Source organism: Bos taurus, chromosome 25 (assembly GCF_002263795.3).
Source record: "Bos taurus isolate L1 Dominette 01449 registration number 42190680 breed Hereford chromosome 25, ARS-UCD2.0, whole genome shotgun sequence".
Taxonomy (NCBI): Eukaryota; Metazoa; Chordata; class Mammalia; order Artiodactyla; family Bovidae; genus Bos; species Bos taurus.
Genome location: NC_037352.1, coordinates 36,098,956 through 36,114,324, shown reverse-complemented (window position 1 = coordinate 36,114,324; position 15,369 = coordinate 36,098,956). Strand labels below are relative to the sequence as shown.

Sequence of the window (15,369 nt, the reverse complement as noted above, 5' to 3'; positions counted from 1 at the left end):
GGCGGCGTGCTCGCAGGGCTAACGCGCATGCGCAGTTGGAGGTAGTTTCTGCGTTTGCGCAGCAGTTATTGCCGCCATCTTCCAACCGAGTACCCTGTAAAACTACAAATCCCATAATCCCCGTTGGCCTCGCTTTTTTTTTAGGTGGCAGCCGTAGCGCCTGATGTTTCAAGATGCACATCTTTTACTGACTTCTCTCTCTGCCCCAGACTGCCTTTTCCATCCTCTTTTCGTGCTCTCATTCGCATTCTTCTTAGTATCCTTCATCCCCTTATTTTGATATTTTATTTGAGATCTATCCTTAACCCCATTCTCGCCTCTTCCACCCTGTTCTCAGCCACAGGACCCACACCCCAAGCGCTGTTGGCAAGGAGATCAAGCCACCAAACACCCAGTGGAAAGGCCGTCCAGTAGCTTCCTCCCCATAGGCTAAGGCAGGGAGCCCCCAAAGCGGACCGAAATCTCTTCCCCGCCCACATTCGTTTTTATATAAGGAGGCCCGGAGCCTCAGCGTGTGCTCGGGAAAGCCTGTGTGCGGAGTGGGGGGAGGGGGGGGGCGGCGGTGCTGGGTGTACTGCTATTGGCAGCTGTAGTGGGCGTCGGATAGCTGTCCGCGGGCTGGGGGGGCTCGTGCGCAGGCGTCGGGTGGTGGGCGGAGGCGTTGGTGTTAGGGAGGTGGGTGTGGAGGCGGAGAGGAGGGCGTGGTGTCCCCAGGTGATCGCGATCGGGGGGACGGCAGAGGAGCGAGAGAACGACGCGGCCGTTTAGGGGGAAGAGGAAGTTAAGACAACATCGCCTGTTTTAGTGCTTCTTTTTTCTTTTTCCAGTTCAGCAGAGACTATTTTCCAGGGGGGGATGAGTTAAAATGATCTATCGTGTTATACTGAGAACAGTTCGTAGGAAGACGGTCAGTATGCTCCGCTCCTTCCCCTCCGCTCCTTTTTAGGTGCACCCCTACGCTCCCTCGGAAGCCTTTCTAAATAGGTGGGCACCGGGGGACAACCGGGTAATGAATAATTTATAAGGACCGCCCCGCCCATTAGCCACGCCCCTCCGAATCGTGCTGACGCACGTTGCGTGTTCCAAACCCGAGGAAGTAACGTAACAGTCCCCGCCCCTAGCACGGAGGGCGGGGCGTCATCTCCAGCACGTGCTGCATCTACCCGCGCAAGCCCAAAAGGGTGTGCGCAGGCGCTGCTCGCTAGGGGGAGGAAGGAGGCGGGGTGGGGAGGTTGCTGGGTTTAGAGCCGGGCGGAGACCGCTGAGACTCATTCCTCAGGAACAAGGGTCGGGTGTCAAGGAGACCTTTTCACACCAGCTCCCCGTCCCCCGCCTACGGTGGGTGGGATCGCGCGGCAGAGACAAAAGGATATCAGTAGGGACGGACATAGCTGCGAAGGGAAGTAGGGTGTCAGTTTGGGGTGGTGGGCTTCTGGGGGTGGGGGGCGGGCTGAGAAGGGCTATATTTAAACTCCCGGAGCCGTTAAGTTGGTTCGTACTCCGATGCGCGCGCAATCAGGGTGGTGGCAGAGTGCGCATGCGTGATTCCCGGGAGAGAGGAACGCGCCCCAGCCGTGCGCGCTCGCGCCGGAGCGGTAGTGGTGGAGGAGAAAGGGGTCGGCGCACGCGCGGTTGAGTCCTCGAGTTGATCGGGTCTCGCGGGCATCTTGTTTTGGTCTCGCGGGCGAGTGGGGCGAGCTTTCCGGGGAGGCGCTTGGGCACGAGACCAGGGGAGACGAGCAGCACTGCGCGCGCACTCGGGGAAGGAGGGGGGGAAGGGAGCGTGGTCTAGGAAGGGGGGTTAAGCCCCCGGTGCCCCCCTGGTTGCCCTCGACTGGAACGGAATAAGGGGAGGAAATGATCGAGATGGCGGCGGAGAAAGAGCCGTTTCTGGTGCCGGCCCCACCGCCGCCGCTCAAAGATGAGTCGGGCGGAGGGGGCGGCCCCACGGTGCAACCGCACCGAGAGGCCGCCTCCGGGGAGCTCCGCGGCGGGACGCAGCGTGCGCCGGGCCCGCGCGCTCACTCGGCGGGATCCCCGGCCTCTGGGGCCGGCAAGGAGAGCCCCGGGGCTGCATCCACCCCTCGAGGCGGTCAGTCGCAGCAGCAGCAACGAGGGGGCGGCCCCCAGGCGCAGTCACACGGGGAGGCCTGCTTGTCGGATCCGCACGGGCGAGCCGCTCCCCCGGACGTGGGGGAGGAGCGACGGGGAGGAGGCGGAACAGAACTGGGCCCCCCTGCTCCTCCTCGACCCCGGAATGGCTATCAGCCCCACCGGCCCCCAGGGGGAGGTGGGGGCAAGAGGAGAAATAGCTGTCATGTAGGGGGAGGTGGTGGAGGCTTCAAACATCCGGCCTTCAAGAGACGCAGGCGGGTTAATTCGGACTGTGACTCTGTCTTACCCTCCAACTTCCTCCTGGGGGGCAATATCTTTGATCCCCTGAACCTGAATAGTCTCCTGGATGAGGAAGTGAGCCGTGCACTCAATGCGGAGACCCCTAAGTCATCCCCGCTTCCGGCCAAGGGGCGAGATCCAGTGGAGATCCTCATCCCCAAAGATATTACAGACCCTCTCAGTCTCAATACGTGCACTGATGAGGCCCAAGTTGTCCTTGCTTCGCCACTCAAGACTGGTCGGAAGCGGCATAGACACCGGGGACAGCACCACCACCAGCAGCAGCAGGCAGCGGGAGGGAATGATAGCCACTCCGCGCTGCCCACAACCCCCCTCACTTCCTCACTCCACGGGGAGGGCACCACGCAGCAGCATGGGGGCCAGAACCGGGACGCCCCCCAACCCTATGAACTCAACACAGCCATCAACTGCAGGGATGAGGTCGTGTCTCCCCTTCCATCTGCCCTCCAGGGTCCCTCAGGCTCCCTTTCAGCCCCTCCAGCTGCCTCAGTTACCTCTGCACCCCCGTCTTCCTCCTCACGACATCGCAAACGACGCAGGACTTCCAGCAAGTCAGAGGCAGGGGCTCGGGGTGGAGGCCAGGGTTCCAAGGAAAAAGGCCGAGGGAGTGGGGGGGGCCGTCACCACCTCCAGCCACTGCCTGCTGCAACCTTCAAAAAGCAGCAGTGCAAGTTCCAGTATGGGAATTACTGCAAGTACTATGGGTACCGCAATCCTTCCTGTGAGGATGGGCGCCTTCGGGTATTGAAGCCTGAGTGGTTTCGGGGTCGGGACGTCCTCGATCTGGGCTGCAACGTGGGCCACCTGACCCTGAGCATTGCCTGTAAGTGGGGCCCATCCCGCATGGTGGGCCTGGATATCGATGCCCAGCTCATCCACTCAGCCCGCCAGAACATCCGACACTACCTATCTGAAGAGCTGCGTCTGCCACCCCAGACTTCTGAGGGGAGCCCAGGAGCAGAGAGTGAGGAGGGGACCACAGCCATCCGAAAAAGGAGCTACTTCCCAGCCTCGCTGACAGCTAGCCGTGGTCCCATTGCTGCACCCCAAGTGCCGTTGGATGGAGCTGACACAGCGGTCTTCCCCAACAACGTTGTCTTCGTCACGGTAAGAGGGTCCCCAGGCTCCTGGGATAGGGGTCAGGCATGAAGATGAGAGAGAATGAGAACATGGCCAGGAGGGTTATGACCCAGAGGGTTCCTATGCATGCACCCCTCCCTGGAGAAGCCAGGTCCTCAAGAGAGTGGTCTGAATCTGCCATTGATTCCATTTTGGTTGTATCTGCCCTTCTATAACCTGGAAAGGCAGGGGCTGTACCTGGAGTCCTTGCTCATGACAAGCCCCAGGATAGAGGCAGCTTCCTTTTGCTCTGCTCCTGGACAGTATTGTAATCTAGACCCATCCACTTTCCTTTGGAGGCTGCTGCTCATACTCACTGGGGGATGTGGTCCAGATGAAAACTTGTCTTCCAGGCTTCTGTAGGTGCCTGAAGGGATGGGTGTCAGACATTCAATGTCTTGGGATGGGGAGGAGGATTAGGCTAGTGGCTGGCTAATTATGTCCTGCCCTTTGATAGGGACCTCATTTGCGTTACACACACAGTTGATTGTCAGTGGCCAGGAACCCAAGCGACTTGGTCTTAGACCACCACCACACTGACCCTAGATGGTGGGATGGGGAACTGTGCAGGAGAGTACCAAGTCTTAAGTATCTGTGCCCTGACTGCACATCAGTCCCCAATACTTCAGTTAGTCCACCTACAGGAATAGTTGGCAGTGTGTTCAGTTACACCCAGAAGAATGGACTTTGCAGAGGGGTGGTAGTGAGCTAATCATCTAGGTCTCCTGAGAGATGGAGGTCTTCATTTCTCTGGAAAAAAGGAATAGGCCTGAAACTTTGATAGTCCCATCTAGGGAAGGAACCCACAGGTCTCCCTTTCAACATGAGTTGGGCCCCTTTGCAGAACATTGAATCTCTCACCTTAAATGCCTGTGGGGAATAAGTACTGGACAGGATCCTCGGAGAACCCCAGCATTCTTTCTCTGCAATTTGAACTTAGCTTTGATTGCCTTGTGGATAATTTGCTCAATTTAAAATTACTCAAGCTCTATGTTTGATTGGCTTAGCACCAATACAGAGCAAGAAAATGAGACTCAAAGAGGGCAGGCACCATTTGGGAGTTGTTTTGAGGAGTGTCGGAGAAGCCTGGCCAAGGACTCAAGTGAGGCTGCGCAGTGGGTTGAGAAGGGGCGGTGGTTCTTTTTCACCTCTGTTGTCCTCACCCCCGATTCTCGCCCTCAGGGTAACTATGTGCTGGATCGAGACGAACTGGTGGAGGCCCAGAAACCCGAGTATGATGTGGTGCTCTGCCTCAGCCTCACCAAGTGGGTGCATCTCAACTGGGGAGACGAGGGGCTGAAGCGCATGTTTCGCCGGATTTATCGGCACCTACGTCCTGGGGGCATCCTAGTCCTAGAGCCCCAGCCTTGGTCTTCCTACGGCCGGAGAAAGACTCTCACAGTGAGTGGGGGTTTCTGTGGAAACTGGGGTAGTCCTTCCTTTAGTTGAGGCAAAGAAGACCTCAAAGAAGCAGAGAGACTTTTTGAAGAAGGTGAAAAGGCCCTGCCGGGTGGGCCTGCCTTCACCAGCCAAGAAGGCAATAAGCGGAAGTGATCCCTTACCTTTCTCCCTAGGAAAGAATCTATAAGAACTACTTTCGAATTCAGCTGAAGCCAGAGCAGTTCAGTTCCTACCTGACATCCCCAGAGGTGGGCTTCTCCAGCTATGAGCTCGTGGCCACACCCAACAACACCTCCAGAGGTAAGGCTGGCTTCTTTTGTCCAGGGAGGAAAGGAGGCCGGTGCCGGTGCAGGGTGCAGACCAGTGTTGGGGTCTGGAGGCCCTGCCAGCCCCTACTGAGTGCGCACTCTTCCCTCAGGTTTCCAGCGTCCTGTGTACCTGTTCCACAAGGCCCAGTCCCCCAGCCACTAAGTGGCCCCCTGAACAGAAAGTGTGAAGAAGCTGCCTGCTGCTCCAAAGGACCTAGGGGGAGAGGAAAGTATCTCAAGGTCTTTTCTTTCTGGCTCCAAAAACAGTTTCCTCTCCTGGATCTGCAGAGAAAGCTTTTCCTGTGTTGCTGCCCCAGCCTCTTCCCTACACCTCTGGCACCTAAGCAGCAAGCCCAGCTGTGCTGGAACCATCATCTTCCTCTCCCTCAGCCCACTGGGCTGGATGGCATGGACTGTTTGCCGCCCTCTGTTCTCCTAGGGCATGGGAGGTGGCGGGTATCAAGTTCTCTGGCCTCTTCCTCCTGTTCTCCCAAGGAGAGAGACTCATTTCTCCTCGGCCCTTGTCCTGAGCTGCGTTTCAACAGACCACCAATACATGGGCTGAGGATTAAGAGGGGGATGTCGGTGGGGAGGCATGCAGGTACTGTGAAAATCCTTCCCTCTGCTGTCCCCCACTGGGAGAGGTGGTTGGGTTCAGAATGTGAGAACAGCACAATAAACTTGATGTTTAGGGCAGCGGCCCCCACACGTGTGTTTGGCACACTGTAGTTTGAGGGGGCAAAGATGGTGGCTCCTGGCAGAACCTGTGCTTCCTCTCTGCCCAAACTACAGTCTTAAAGAAGAGAACAGGTGTTTTTTTCAGTGGTTGGGAAGATTGTTGAATGCCAGTGAGCCCTCTCTACATGTGTTCAGTTGTGTCCCCCTCTTTGCTACCCTACGGACTAGCCCACCAGGCTCCTCTGTCCTTGAGATTTTTCAGGCAAGGCGACTGGAGTGGGTTGCTATTTACACATGAGTATAGAGAAAACCCTAAGCCAGGAAAAGGGAATATAATGTGAATTTTGAAGAAGCCATCTACCTTCCCCCAAAAAACCCACTGACAAAATTTGTTTTGTGGAAGCTTTGGGCACAGGCTGACTTTGGAAGAGTTAACCATGGAGTTGAAGTGGAACCAGGGGAAGGCACTTTTAGGACCAGAGTTGGACACGACTTAGCAAGAACCTGCCTGCTCTGCTTCTCATCACTACCAAGTTTCTTTAAAAGGGGGCCAAAACGACTTTCTGACCGCTTCCAACCTCAGTCTTGACCCCATGTTAAGGCTCCCAAAAAGAGTCCCATTTATTAGCAAAACCACTTTATTCTGATAAATAGTTTCAACACCAAAAAATACGAACTAGCAATCCAGGGAGACCCCCGGTCTACGCCTCCCATCGCCTCAGTGTCCGATGCATAAGGAAGGTATCTTCTGAAGGACGGGGCCGGAGTTGAAGCCGGAGCGGGGGCAGACCTTCCAGGGTCAGGTGTGGAGATTCATAAAATAATGTTTCCGGATCACACAATATGGTCATGTCTGGCCCTGGGCCAGGTGGCTCCTGTTGGAGCACAAACAAGGTTGTACTCGGGAAGGGGAACTGAATCCCTGGCCTTTGGGGGTGGGGAGTGGAGTTGGGGGGGGTGGTAGGGGAGACAGCCCAGGTGCCTCACCTTTGGAGGTGGGGCTCGGGCCTGCGGCGGCAGGAGCGCCAGTTTCTCCCTCAGCGCGGCGTTCAGAACCTGTTCCTCCGGCACCTGCAGACTCACCAGATCTCGGAAGAGCCGCTTGGAGCGCGGCACGTTCAGCCCTGAGACCGCATGAGGGGCGGAGGTGAGCGGCGCCGCGCACCCCCGCTCCCGCGCCCGGCCGGCCGCCTGCCCCCCTCACCCTCGGTCACGCTCTCCTCCAGGCCGCAGCGGGTCTGAAATGACTTTCTCAGCTGTTCTTCCACGGCCTTCGCGGCATCGAATTGGCCCCCGGCTGCGGCCCTCGCGGCCTGCAGCTCGAGGCTCAGGGCCAGGCTACTCTGCTGCACCGGCGTCCCCAAGTCCTGAGGCGCCTCGGGCTTCTCGCTCGATGAGGCGGCGGCCGGCGGCGGCTCGGACCGGACCGGGGAAGGCGGCGCCAGGAGGAAGCGGACCTGGGAGCAGAGAACGGGGCGGTGAAGGGGTGAGCCGGGGGGTCGTCAGCGAGCTGGCGGCCAAGCTTTCCCCAGCTCACCTGCCGCCCCTTGCGGGCCCCGCCCCGCCGGTCCGCCCGCCCCTTCCGCCGTCCCGGGCTGCAGTTGGGCCGTCCGCGTCCGGGACTCTCGGACCGTGGGCTCAGGCTCAGGTCCAGGCCGGGCTCCGGCACCGGGGCTCCGGGCTCGGGAGCGCGGGGTTCTGGGGGTGGCCCTGGGACCGCCACGGCCTCTCCCTCTTCCACCGATTCCAGCTGTGACCCGTTATAGACCATCATCTTCCGGCGTCTGTAGGGGTGCGGGGTTGCTGGGGGCTAAGGGTCACGGAACCGCCACCTCTTCTCCCCCGCCCTCTCAGACGCCGCTACCGGAAACCGTCAGCCCCTACCCAAGGGGGCGGGGAGATCAACCCTAGCCCGCCCTATTGGTGCGCCTAAGCGTCATTTCCGTTGTCTCCTCCCTCGCCTCTCGAAGGGCTTCCGCCTGCACCACCTCGCCCCGCCCCCCAGGCCAGGGTTTTAGAGCGCAAACCCGCGGAAGCCCTACGGGTCCACTTTAGGACCATTTCCATTTTGAAACGAGCTACAGCCTCCTCGCCCTGTCCAGTCGTCACCACCTGGCTTCTGCTCGAATCCGGACTGTGTCAGTCCTCCCTGCCAGGGCACTAAGTGGGACATCTTTAATTAACGGCCCAGCGCCCTTGCACCGGACCTCCCTATTCCGTGCCTCCACGGCATCTCTGGGTGTTCCATCGCCTCCCTACTCTGACCAGACCCAGTGTGAGTGAGGGCGTGGCTCGCTGACTCCAGCCAGGGTCCTTCCTAGGTGGTGGCCTGGGTGAATGGCCCTTTGTGACTTTTTCCTTTTCGAAAGCCCGCTAAAATATTCATCTATAAATTGAAAGAGACACGTATACCCTAATGTTCATCACAGCACTGTTTACAATAGCCAGGACATGGAAGCAACCTAGATGTCCATCAGCAGACGAATGGATAAGCAAGCTGTGGTACATAAACACAATGGAATATTACTCAGCTATTAAAAAGAATGCATTTGAATCAGTTCTAATGAAGTGGATGAAACTGGAGCTTATCATACAGAGCGAAGTAAGTCAGAAAGAAAAACACCAGTACAGTATATTAACACATATATATGGAATTTAGCGGAGAAGGCAATGGCACCCCACTCCAGTACTCTTGCCTGGAAAATCCCATGGATGGAGGAGCCTGGTAGGCTGTAGTCCATGGGGTCGCTAAGAGTTGGACATGACTGAGCGACTTCTTTTTCACTTTTCACTTTCATGCATTGGAGAAGGAAATGGCAACCCACTCCAGTGTTCTTGCCTGGAGAATTCCAGGCGCGGTGGAGCCTAGTGGGCTTCCGTCGATGGGGTCGCACAGAGTTGGACACGACTGAAGCAACTTAGCAGCATGGAATTTAGACAGATGATAACGATGACCCTATATGCGAGAAAGCGAAAGAGAGATAAAGAACGGACTTTTGGACTCTGTGGGAGAAGGCGAGGGAGGGATGATTTGAGAGAATAGCATTGAAACATGTATATTACCATATATGAAATAGATTGTCAGTTCAGGTTCGGTGCATGAGACAGGGGCTTAGGGCTGGTGCACTGAGATGACCCTGAGGGATGGGATGGGGAGGGAGGTGGGAGGAGGGTTCGGATGGGGAATACATGTACACTCATGATTCATGTCAATGTATGGCAAAAACCACTACAATATTGTAAAGTAATTAGCCTCCAATTAAAATAAATATTTTTAAAAAATATTCATCTATATAAAAAATAAAGATCTATGTTGAGTACCATTTTTTAAAAAAAGGCTTGGGGGATTTACCCTGGACCTCTGGACTGCGGGGCAGAAGATGGGAGCTCTCACCTCCTTCCCTCATGTTCTTTGAGGCAGACCCTTTCAGTTCTCTGAGCCTCTATTTCTTCTTGGGTAAAAGTAGTTTGCGTTCAAGACTTTTGAGGCTCTCCCAAAATGGGTTAACAGTCAACAGAAATGTTTGTGTACCATTTTTTAATTTGTTTTCCCATTCATTGTCTTCCCAAGAAATGCTGTGGAAGATCAGATAGAATGGATAGTTACCCATATTTTACAAAAGTTTTCAAGGATCTCAATAGGGAAACTAAAAGGATTTCCAGCTAAAGTCAGGAATAAGAAATTATGCCCATTCCCTCTACTGAAGATCTTCCTCCACTTATGAGGGGGTTATGTTGAGATAAATATGTCAAAAATGCATATATTACACCTAAGCTACTGACCATCATAGCTTAGCCTAGCCTACCTTAAATGTGCTCAGAACACTGACAGGATGAATTTCTGTTGTTGCAGGTCACCAAGTTGGTGGCAATTTGTTACTGCAGCCCCGGAAAACTAATACAACTGAAGAAAAGGTCTGGGCTGCACCTCAGGCTCAGACCACCATCCCCCAGGATCTCATCCACACCTTAGAGCATCTCCATTCCTAGGGGGCTAGGATTGGAGGCTCTATGGTGGGAAAGATTTGGCCATGAAGGATCATCCTTCCTTTGAGGGCTTCTCCAGGCCCCAGAGCACTGCCAAGGAAAACCAGGCCCAAGGCAAGAGGAGAAAGCCTAGGTGGTGGGAGACAAGAGGAGTGTTGGAGGCACTGGGGAGGGAAGCCTGGTACTGGGATCACAGAGGAATAACTGTGGGTGCCTCTGTGGGGAGGAGGAAGCAGGAGCCATGACAGTCCAGATGGAGAGGTGGCCATGGGGAGGCGTGCTGTGTGCAGAGGCTGATAGGGAAGGTTATGTCTAGCCATGCCCATCCAGAGGCCCCCAAGATCTTAACGTTTTGAGTATGACCACCTAGCTGGTCACCAATCATACTCAACAAGTGTCACGTTGTCATGCAACCCAGAAGGGTACTCAAGAAACAGAGGCCTTAGCATTTAGGTTTCCTAAAACCTAAGCTGCTAGAGAGCCCTAGGAATCAGGACCCAGCCCCCTCCCCAAAGGTTATTCCCCCCACACACACACAGTGCCAGTCCTGCAACCTGAGAAAACCCCTCAACGCCCAGTACATTTCCTGCTGGCACCCCAGACTGAAGAAACACTGTTTACTTTGGCAACAAAGGGTTGAGGCTGGGTTGGTTCCTGGCTGAAGGCATAGAGGGGGCTGCAGGCAGGGACTGGGTAGTCCAGCAGGAAGTGAACTTGGGGAAGAAAGAGGCCTTTGACGCCAGTGACCAGTGTGCTGTGACTACAGCACTCAGACCACCTCCACAGTCCCAGGTCCAAAGTCTGCTCCTGGGGGACAGGGAGAGGAGTAGGAAGGACTCACATCCCATAAAGGACTGGGCCAGGGGCCAGAGGTCAGAGAATCCCACCACCCCCTAGCCCAGCAACACTCCCTTTCTCCTCTTTGGGCTTAAGTCTCATCTGTAAAATGGGGGGTTGGGGGGATGGTGAAGACTATACTAGTTTATCTCTGAGCAACTTCTGTTTCAGACAATATCCCCCAATATCATACACACACCCCTTATTTCAGTCCTTTGCCACCACCCTGGGGCTAGTCCCCTCTCCTTGGCATCTCTTGCAGCCAGCCCCTTCCTCTCTCCTACCCAGGATTCCCACTCTCCCCAGGACTCCAGCATCCACCCTCTTCCCCCAAGGTGGCCTCCCCATCCAGCCCCCTCCAACCTCACTCCCAGCAGCAGCAGCTCAGACTAACCGGGTAGAGAGCGCATGCCCACACCAGCCAGGTCTACCAGACACAGCAGGAAGCAGCAGGTGTCCTGATACAGCTCAGAAGTGGCAGGTCTTGGGGCATGCTGGATGTTGAAGATCAGCTGCTCCTTGGCAGGAATGAAAGCCCTAGCAGCATAAATTGGGTGCAATGAGAGCTTAAGAAGTGGAAGAGGTCAGATCCTCCGCCAGCAACAAGTTCTGTGCCAGGGAGAGGAAGAAACGTGGGGAGATGGCTGCAGGGACAGCAGGCCAGCCCCGAAGCCTGCTTTGTGCAAATGAGAAAACCCTGTCCCTTCCTCAAAGTTCTTTACTGCTCTAAAGGTTCTACATATTGGTGGACTGTGGAGTTGTGCAGCATACAACCTGCACAGTGGCAAGGGGTGACCGTGAGGGATGGAGGAGGAAGCTCAGAGAGGTGGTGAAAGCAGTGGTCTGTGATAAGGGCACTTGCCTGGCAGACCTGCTTTCCCTCCAGTGTCACTAACTGGAAACATGCAGGAGGTACTGAACCCCTCTAAGCCACCACTTACTGATTTGGAAAATGGGGAGGATGCTTCTAGGGCGACTTGACGTTCCCTTAGGATTAAATAAAGCGACGCAAAGCTCGCTTGACAAGTGCCTCAATGGTGGTGAACCTGGCAATAGTAACCGGACACGGAGAGCTGACAAGAGGTAGAGAGAGGCCGACTGTTCCTGGATCCACGGACATGGTTTCACTAGCTTGTTGAGGAGCTGTTTTAAGTAGAAATTAACTGTCCTGTAAAACCTGTGTCGCCAGTGGCCGGTGTCACCATGGCTGAGCCTGAGTATTTAAGGGTACGGGGTAGGAGCTCCTCCATAATCCTCCATCGGCTAAGGCCGTCGGGGCTGGCGGTTGGGGTTGGGGGGCAGACAGGCCCTCGGTCCAGGCTCAGAGGTTCACGAAGGTAGGCCTTCCTGTTCGCGGACACCGCCATGAAACCCCACCCCCGCGGCCATCCCTGCCAGAAGGCAGGGAACTCAATCCAGAGGCCCAGGAAGGCGCGGCCAGAGGGCGATGGCGGCGCCGCGGGGATAACGGCGTCTGCGCACCGCAGCGCCTCCTGGAGCTCAGAACCGCGGGGTGGCCGGCAGTCCAGTGCGCTCCGGCTCCACCGCCGCCCCTCTGTCGCCCCCTTCTCCCCTCACCCCCGCAAGACCCCACCCAGCGCTTGGTTCCCTCTGGCCAGGCCTCTTCCCACCCACACCCACCGAACTAGAACGCCTGTCAGACCAGACCCCGGGCGGAGGTGGGAGAGACCCCGCCTTCCTGAGCCACGCCCCTTTCGGAAGGAGCGTCGCCCTCTCTTAGGGTGACGTAAGAGTTGGGCAGGTGTTCACGTAGGGCACGACCTTCCCTCATTGGACACTCCTCCTCCCCATTCCACGGTGACTTCAGGGTAAAGTCCAGATTCCTCCCTTCTCCAGCTAGAAATCCCCCTTCTCTACCCGTGGGGAGCCCTCAGCTCCGCAGGCTGGAGCCGGCTATGTCCCGAACCGCTTTCCGTGATCTTCCCTCAGGGCAGCCTCTGGTGCAAGGTCCCCCATCAAACTCATCTCAGGTTAAAATATAGATTCCCAGGTCCCACCTTAACCCTTGGCTTTGAGGCCAGGAATGTGAACTTTTAACAAGCTTCCAGGTGGTTCTGATGTCTCCTAGGCTTCAGAATCTGAATGTTGACATTCCCATTCAAATGGCAGGAGTTCTCAAACTTCAGCAGGCTTGTTAAAACAGGTTGCTGGGCTCCACCCTCAGGGTTTCTGATTTCCAGAGGTCTGGAGTGTAGGGTCTGAGAGTTTGCATTTCTACCTTTCCCTGGGGATGCTGAGGTTGCTGGTCTAGGACCACACTCGAGTACCACTTCTTTAATAATACATTCTGGAGAAGAGTTTCCACCTGTTGTTGATTCACTGGGTACCAAGCCCTTGTGCAAGGCACTCACATTCATGCAGCTGTGTGAAATAAATATTTACCATATTCTCAGGATAAGGAAAGTGAGACTCAGACAAGTTAACTCAATTGCTCGAGGTCACATAGATAGGAAGGGCAGGTTCAGAACCAGGTCTTTCTGAATCCAAAGTCTCGACTGGCCAGGCCTCCTGTGCACTGCTAGTTATCCCTTCCCAGGGGCTTGTTCTGTCTCTAGACGTCAACCAGGCACTCTCTGAAGCCTGAGAGGTGCAGGATGGGGGGAGGGGGGAGCTTTGTAGCCCCTCTCCCACACTGGCTTGAGTTCAAGGTACTGGCTTTTCTGGGAACCAGTACTCTGCTGGGTACCAGCTTTTCTTCCCAAAGAGTTCATAAAGAGAGACTAGAGAAGCCCGTTCCTCATGTGGTCCTGATCTCAGACGGTAAAGAATCCGCCTGCAATGCAGGAGACATGGGTTTGATTCCTCAGTTGGGAAGATTTCCTGGAGAAGGGAATGGCAACCAACTCCAGTATTCTTGCCTGAGAAATTCATGGACAGAGGAGCCTGGCAGGCTATAGTCCATGCAGTTGAAAAGAGTCAGACATGACTGAGCGACTTTCACCTGACCCCTCCTTCCTTCACTGTCCCTCACTTTGGAGTGGAAGTTCCCCTGACTTCTCTCTGATTGGCTCCAGGGTCTCCTGGATGACCTTCAGGGACTAGGAGAAGGAAGGACATTTGGGTGCTGCAGGAAGGGCAGGAGAGAGGCAGGGCCACTGGGTCCGCAGAGGAGAAAGGAGAGGTGGTGCCACACAGGTGCTCGGGCACCTGGTCAGTGCTGCCTGAAGATTTTGCCCAGGCAAGCCCCCTGAGGAAGCCTGTCCTTGGCGGCAAGGACACAGAGGTCGAGTCACAGCTGCTGACAGGGTAGAGAGGTGAGCAGCACATCTCAGTGGGGCCTCAGGTGAAGGGCGGGGTGGTGAGGAAAATAACAAATCTAGGTGGGCTGTTAGGGATGAGGAGTCCCTTCCAGACTTCCTACTCCCATCTACATCAGACCTGGGTTTCTCCCTTGTCACTCCCTAACCCCCACTTCTATGGAGTGGGCCAGAGATTGGGGGTCAGCAGCTCGCTCAGGACACTGCTCATTCTCCTCTGTCTCTTCCTCGAAGCCCCCAGCTTTCTGCTTCTCCTCACTGGCTCCTGGGTCATAACCATTCCCTTGGGGAGGGGAGCACAGCCTGGAAAGGGAGTACAGTTGAGAAGCCAGAGACAGGACCCGGGAGGGAGGGAGTCTGAACTCACTGGGTGGGCAGGCTAGGACGCAGTGGGGATGTCCTTCCCGCCTGAGTCTTCCTTCCCTCCCCCAAACATTACGGGCCCTGCGCACCCAGATGAGCCCTGGTACATGGCCCTGAACAAAGCCCAGGGGATGGGGGTGGGGGGATGGCGGGGATTCAGGGAAGGTACCTCTCTCTGAGGTAGACAGGAAATCTGAAGGAGAAATGAGAGCAAGCCAGTGAAGAATGTGTCGGAACCACTTTCAAAGCAGAACAGTCAGCATTTGCAAGAGGAAATAAACTGAGACTAGTCAAGCACAGCGGAAGTGACCGCAAGGGACACCTGGAGAGTTGAGGCCAGGCAGGAGGGCAGGCGTCTTGGCCAGACACTGAAGTTTGGATTTCATCCTAAATGCTACAGGATGCCTTGAGAAGATCTTAAATGGAGTGATGATATGCTCTGAGTTACACTAAAATCTCTAACCCCATAAACTTAAAAAAATATATATCTGCATTGTTAAAAAAATAAATAACCTCAGCCCTGTTGGAATGGCTATAATCAAAAATCAAGAAATAACAAGTGTTGCCCATGAAATGACAGCTACAGACTGGGAGATTATATTTGCAAATGACATCTTCAACAAAGTATTTTATATATACATATATATATATATTACATATAAAGTATTACAGATATATATGTATGTATATGTATATTGCAGGAGATGGCATAGATCACAGAGATCATAAAGAAAGCAAGGAAATTCCAGAAAAACATATACTTCTGTTTCACTGACTACACTAAAGCCTTTGACTGTGTGGATCACAACAAACTGAAAAATTCTTAAAAAGATGGGACCTGAAAAGAAAGTCAGTGGATTGCATTAATGTCAGTTTCTTGGTGGTGATACTGTACTATAGTCGTGCAAGATGTTACCACTGGGGGGAACTGGATGAAGGGTATACAAGAGTTCCATTATTTTTGACGATTGCATATCAGTCCA

General features: G+C 55.0%; 2 protein-coding genes across 2 annotated transcripts; one reads left to right on the top strand and one right to left on the bottom strand.

Annotated features, from left to right (window-relative positions):
• Positions 1-1,767: 1,767 nt before the first annotated feature.
• On the top strand, positions 1,768-5,939 carry MEPCE (methylphosphate capping enzyme). Its single transcript, NM_001080283.2, has 4 exons — positions 1,768-3,522; positions 4,717-4,935; positions 5,109-5,235; positions 5,354-5,939. Exons 1-4 carry the CDS (start codon positions 1,858-1,860, stop codon positions 5,404-5,406), a joined length of 2,064 nt encoding a protein of 687 aa, NP_001073752.2. The 5' UTR covers positions 1,768-1,857; the 3' UTR covers positions 5,407-5,939.
• A 602-nt stretch (positions 5,940-6,541) lies between these two features.
• Positions 6,542-7,783, bottom strand: PPP1R35 (protein phosphatase 1 regulatory subunit 35). Its single transcript, NM_001102315.2, is given in 4 exon segments — positions 6,542-6,796; positions 6,909-7,045; positions 7,126-7,378; positions 7,459-7,783. Coding segments are annotated over 4 exon segments (801 nt in total). The 5' UTR covers positions 7,696-7,783; the 3' UTR covers positions 6,542-6,622.
• Between the last annotated feature and the right edge of the window lie 7,586 nt (positions 7,784-15,369).